Below are 6,364 nucleotides of genomic sequence, written 5' to 3' on the forward strand. Positions count from 1 at the left end.
TTACAAGAATAAAGATCATTAAAAAACTGTCACAATCCACAGTCAAGGTAGATACAGCATTTACAGCATTCTCCAGCTAGTGTTATAATTCTGCATGAACACATTCAAATAATGTACAGTCAGCAGCTTAAACTTTGTAGAAAACCCACGACAGAGTAATTAGCATACAGAAATAGCAGAGTAATGAATCAGAAAGTCATTCCAATGTTAACAAGGTGCTATGGCCCTAAAATAGGCTTCCCAAAAGCCTACTACTGACAGGTCATCAGACAACTATATGCATGTGTGATGATTAACAGAACAGTTCTTCCAACGAGCGCTACTTGAAGCTGAGGTCTGGCACATGAGGGGCATCATGGGATGTCCATCTCCAGAGCCTCCACAATGTGTGCGGCTGACGGACGGTCTTTAGGGTCTTCGTTTGTGCACACGGAGAACAGTTCAATGACCTTCTGGTACGATTCATCCAGTTCTTCCATGTTAACAGGTGGCCTGGTTCCCAGAGCTGCATAGTATGCTTCATCATCAAAGTCACTTTCATCAAAGGTTTTATCTGTTCGTGAGGGAGTGGGAGAGGAGAAGAAAGCCATTGAACTATTCACGTGTGTGCTGGAAAGTTCAGCACCTGCTGGAACTGAGCCCCCGGAACAAGAACCCACTGTACGCTTTCAGTCACCCACATACTGTCTCTCCGGCTGTCCTGCCTTGGGGCACAGTCTCAGAGGCTGCCCACCCTACCTCACTGGGATAGCTTTCCTATCTTTTTGAGGCAAGGTAAATTTTAAAGATAACTTCTCCAACTTCTCCTTATGTACTGAGAGTAAAATGACTGGATGGGAAACGGGGGCAATTGAGATAGTAGGACTTAAGCTATACATTTAAAAGGCAATGATTCAAGAAGATGTCGATAAACAGACATGTGAAAGATAAACAGGTAAGCCCTACTTGTCAAGGGGCCCTGCCTGAGTTCAAGTGTGGTCCTGAAAACAGACTTCTGCAAAGCAGTGCTGAGAGAGGGACGCAGTTGAAGGCAAATGGAGGTGCTCACGGGCACCAGCTGTGCCCGGCGGGCCCCAGACGTTGTCAAGAGCCATCTGGCACACTGGCTCTGAGCGCAGCCTTCCTCTCCCCACAGACCCATGGATGCAGGGAGCCCCCAGCCAGATGCCACCAGCTCTGCGAGGACACTCGCCTGAGTGTGGCCAAGTTTGTTACCTTCCCCCCACTTGGCCACCAAGCAGACTGTGCGCTTGTATTGCTGTAATATGGTTTCCCCACCCCCAGTAAGTTCATACTGCAGTACATGCATCTGGCTTGAGTTATGAGCGAAAATTTCCAGGGAAGTTAGTATTCTGGAGATGCTAAACCTCAATAAAACTGGGTTATCTCAATTTACCACCATATCCCAGTCTGCATCTCATTTACGAGACTAAACCTGAGATAGCAGCAAATTGAGCGTCAGTTTTAATATCATCAATCTCACATCACTAAATCAACTTCTCTCTCTCTTTAATTTTAATAGAAATCTAGCACTTCATATTTTTAAAATTTGCAGAAAAACTAATTCTATAAGCTAACTTTAGTTCACACTGAAGTGATTAGGTTTTATGTCAAATGTACAGTCATACCTTCATCATCATCATCATCTGGAAGATTAATGTGTGGAATGGACAAAGTCAGCATTTCCCACAGAGTAAGGCCAAAAGCAAATATGTCTGTCTTATTGGTAATAACGCCATTCTCCTCCAAAGCTTCTTTGGGTTTCCAAGGCTCAGTGCCAATATAATGGGCCTCAGGGTCAGTCACTGAAACAAAAAGAAAAACACTTCATGTCTTGGTCATAAGGGCAGGTGACTGGAGTCCCAGGCAGACAAGGCGGCCCAGGAAAATGGCAAAAGCTGCAGCGGAGCTACAGTGCCGCCCCTGGTCTGAGCACTACTGCTTCCAGGCTCCCGGAACTGCCCATGGGGAAAGGAAAGGCCGGACTTACACACCGGCTCGTCGGTCCAGGGAGACAGATAACAGGCAAACTCGCATTTTCAATCAGATTATTATTATTTTTTTAAATGAAACACAAGTTTTCAGAATTGCAGAATTTTGACGGGGTTGAACTTCTAGATGGTGACGTCATTACAAAGGACGTAGTCAGGGCAGCCAGGCAGAAGAGAGGCCTCGGCAGGGATCATGGAAAGGCCCAGAGCTCCAGGGCGTTTCCATTCTCCCCAACGCTCTCCATGCAACCCACAAGCTCCTCAAGCATTTTTTAGATTCTGCAGAAATGTGAAAGATTTTGTTTTCAGTGAACACCAGAGTTTAGCACTGAGGATAAGGGCAAGCCACTAGAGATTTCTATTTTTTATAATCAAGTTTTCTTTTGTGACCAAATATGTGATCAGTTTTAATATTCTACTGCACAGTGATCTTATTTACTCAGATAACCTAGATCTTAACTTTGCCTGTTTAATCTACTCAAGTATTGAGAAGATTATGTTAAGAAAATCTCTTTTTACTGGGTTTGGCAATTTTCTCTTTTACTAACTGGAGGTTTCAACATGATAGCAGTTATTTTAGGGTCATCATGACAGTTCTATCTTTTTTTCCCTAAGATTTATTTATTTATACACACAGAACTTGAGTACAGGCCAGAGGTGCAGGGGGTGAGAGGATTCACCAGAATTAGACTGGGGAGCAGGACAGGCAGATTGGCAAAACACACTGCTGAGGGGAGCAGCAGGTGGGTCAGGAGAGGTCTGCCGCGTCCTGTGGTCACCTCTCTGCCTAGGGCTTGAACTTACGGTGAAGCAGCTGCCACCAGCTTTGCAGTGCTGTACTTTAACCCGCTGCGCCACCAGGGAGGGCGCAACAGTTCTATCTTCACAATGATTAGACATCACTGTAGAGTCACTGTAGATGATCATGGCCAATACTGACAACAGGGAGGAGAATGAGTTGGGGTGGACCATGGGGTGTAGTCACATACTGCTTTCGCCCTTCCTCAGCACCCCTCTTCCTTTGTCTACTCCAGTGTTCCTCAAATCTTGTTACCACGCTGAGTGAACTGAACTCTTTCGCAAAGGTGTCACAACTGTATCTGATTCCACATCTACAACATAACAATACTCATCAAGATTAGAAATAGGCCTCCCTGGTGACACAATGGGCTAAGCCTCACGCCCTGAAGCTAGGCACAGCCACTGCAGCACAAGTTCGATGCTGCCAGGGAGTGACCACAGAGGCAGCAGGCCTCTCCTGTCTCCCCGCTGCGCCCCTCCGCAGTGGACTGCTCCCCAGTGTCTCAGGTGAGTCCTTCACCCTCCCTGTTGATTTTTGAAGAATATAAACTTATCTATGCGAATATGTAAAATGAGGAATTTATAAAGGTTGAATAAAAACACAATTCAAAAAATTAGCATACTACTTACCAGTCATGTTTTCATCTAATGGTAGCGAGACTCCTACATCACAGATCTTAATTGTTTCAAAATCACCTTTAATAACAACATTTGAAGACTTTATGTCTCCATGAAGCAATTTCTTTTCCTGGTGTAGATACTAAAATCGTGAAAAAATGAATACATGTGAACAAAAATATAAATAAGAAACAACCCTTTAAATCAAAATAACGACCCCTGCTGACCTACAGGCTGTATCTGTCCCTCACTTCAAATGGCTGGGAGCGGGAGGAGGCGGCGCCGGCCCGCAGGCCCAGCCTGCCCTTTCGCCTGAGCCTCCGCCTGCGCATGTCCAGACCTTGTGGGCACCTCCCCTTTTACTTTCAAGCCCTTCTCACATACTTTCCTACCAAAGATGCTAGTGCAGACTTCCAAGTCAAGTCTAGTAAAACTCAAAGTAAAACCAGTAATATTTAAAAACAATTTTGACACTCTCGAGGAGGTGTGCTTTCCTCAAGATGCTGACGCAGGGCTGCACGTACTTCCCGGGCGCTGCAGGAAACACGTGTAATGCAGGAGTTTGTTCTGGTTCACACATTAGCCCTTCCTTGGAATTGACAAGAAACGGCATTTATCCACAATTAGAAAGAACCTGCAGAACTGTTATTGTCATCCCTCTGCGCCTGTGTGTCTACTGTGAGCTGGCTTAGAAATGAGGCAGAGACCATCACACATAATGTGGAACTCTTACTGTTTTTGATTAAACATAATGCTGTCTATCCACATATTAAAGTACATAGCGATAAAGTGTACCCGTTTCATAAATTGACTGGATTTGAACTCTGAACAAGCAACTTGGACAATTATCATTAAGTTGTCCTTTCTTGTCTATCCAAGGAAAATAATTTGCATCAGAGTTTTTTTCATTTGACCTACACACCTATATTTATGACATCTAAACTTAACATCCCACAAAGCAGTTTGTAGGAGGCCTGTTTTCAGAAGACAGTGCTTTAGGCTACAATGCCAACAAATTAGTGCTGTGTGTTAAAATAATCCTCTTAGCTGAATCAAAATAGGGAAGTATTGCATTCAGCAATATCAGAGATTTCAGAAAGATTTCCACTTAGGGTAAGTATCTTCTGAGGGTGAAAAAACATTCCACTTAGATATTAGGAATATGGGCCTCCCTGGTGGTGCACCAGGTTAAAGCGCAGCACTACAAAGCTGCCCACAGCTACTGCATCACGAGTTCCATCTCCGGCCACAGAGCTGACCCATACGGCGCAGCAGACCTCTCCTGTCTCCCTGCTGCTCCCCTCAGCAGTGTACTTTGTCCATCTGCCTGTTGTGCTCCCCACTCTGTCTTTGGTGAATCCTCTACCTCCAGCACCTCTGTCTTGTACCCCAGTTCTTCAATGTACAGATAAGTTTTTAAAAAAAGAAATGAGGAATATGACGTGTTCAGCGTCTTCAGGTACAAGTCATTCAGAGCATAAAGGCAGTTACCTGTAGTCCTCTTGCCATGTTTAAAGCAACTTTTAAAATCACAGCTGCTGGAAAAGGATCTTGGCTGTCTTTATTTCGTTCTTCTATTAAGTCATTCAGAGACTTTTCGCCTCCATATTCCATAGCGAGACACAGACTACCATCACTGGCTTCAGTGAAAGCACGGTAACCTTAAAGAAAGCATGGTATTTCCTTACTAGAAGAAGGGAGAACAACTGCACTGAAGTTGTTCTCAGTAGCATGACCAAAAATGGACCTGGAGTAAACTGCCAAGTCATGAAAGCCCGACTATATACAAACCTCATTCGGTGGGCAGGCTTTCAACGCCTCAGCGTTGGCCAAGAGCATCACACACTGTAATATTTCACACTGTGTGCCTCCGCAAATATAATGGCCTTACCAGCCTCCATATTATTGCAAATGGAAATAAAGAAATTACCTAGAAATCACTTCACAGTGAAGGGCGGGGGAGGAAAAGCACAATGGACTATGGCAGAGGACTGTGGTTGCTTTGGTCGTGGGAGAATTAGTCATCACACCCAAGGGGAGAAATCCTCAACTTTCAAAAAAAGGGCTGCCCTGGTAGCACAAGGGTTAAAGTATCAGTGCTCCCAAGCCGTAGGCAGCCACTGCAGCATGAGTTCGATCTCTGGCCAGGGAGTGACCCACAGGGCGCAGCAGACCTCCCCTGTCTCCCCACTGCTCCCTCAGCAGTGGATTTCAGTGGACCTGCCTGTGCTGCTCCCCGCTCTGTCTCTGCCGAATTCGTTCACCACCACCACTCCCACACCTCTGGTCTACACCCGGTTTTTGTATGCATAAATAAATACATCTTAAAAAAAATGAACAAGATGTAAAACAATGGTACTTTATTAAAAAATATTTTAAAAATTGGACTTAAAAATCATTTCATATTCTTGAAATCATGGTACTAACACCATAATGACTATAGATGTCTCCATGAAGTTTTAAATATATTTGAACATCTAAAAATGTTATATTCTAATTTTTATTTCCAAATGTTCACATTAATTTGATTCTTAACAAACTCTACAAGCTGTTTTTGGGTAAGTACTCACTATATTATACAAGATACTGCTACCAAGCAAATTTCTACTTACCTACAATGTTTGGATGATGAAGGTTTTTCAAAATCTTTGCTTCATCAATTAGTCTTTTTTGATACACGCTCTGATAATGATCATCACACCTAGGATTAATCTTTTTCACAGCCCAAGGAGAATGAGACAAACCTCTTGGAGATCTTAGAAAACAAAATTAATCAAAAAATATGTAGAAAAATGAATAAATAACCATGATAATTTTAAATCACTAAAAAAAGCAAGCTTGATAGTAATTTGTTCAAAGACTTTTAAAGACTACTAGCACTACTGGCCACTTATTCTTTAACTGGGGAATGTATTAACTGATCTCCTGGCCACGGGGACATACAGTATCCCTTG

At 43.6% G+C, this 6,364-nt stretch overlaps 1 protein-coding gene across 2 annotated transcripts in view; it reads right to left on the minus strand.

The window, feature by feature from the left end:
* PBK (PDZ binding kinase) overlaps positions 1–6,364 on the minus strand; it is a 10,244-nt gene continuing 3,880 nt past the window's right edge. Inside the window, exons 3-7 of one of the 2 annotated variants that reach the window (XM_004682531.2) lie at positions 6,023–6,165; positions 4,902–5,071; positions 3,423–3,552; positions 1,629–1,805; positions 1–553 (exon numbers count right to left, since the gene is read on the minus strand). In XM_004682531.2, the coding sequence (XP_004682588.1) occupies positions 354–553; positions 1,629–1,805; positions 3,423–3,552; positions 4,902–5,071; positions 6,023–6,165 (820 nt within the window). In that variant the 3' untranslated portion in view covers positions 1–353. Of the gene's footprint in view, positions 554–1,628; positions 1,826–3,418; positions 3,553–4,901; positions 5,072–6,022; positions 6,166–6,364 lie in introns of both variants that reach the window. The other variant, XM_012724830.1, reaches the window with a different exon arrangement.

The sequence above is a fragment of the Condylura cristata genome, unplaced genomic scaffold (assembly GCF_000260355.1).
Source record: "Condylura cristata isolate star-nosed mole 26May11 unplaced genomic scaffold, ConCri1.0 scaffold00014, whole genome shotgun sequence".
Lineage (NCBI taxonomy): Eukaryota > Metazoa > Chordata > Mammalia > Eulipotyphla > Talpidae > Condylura > Condylura cristata.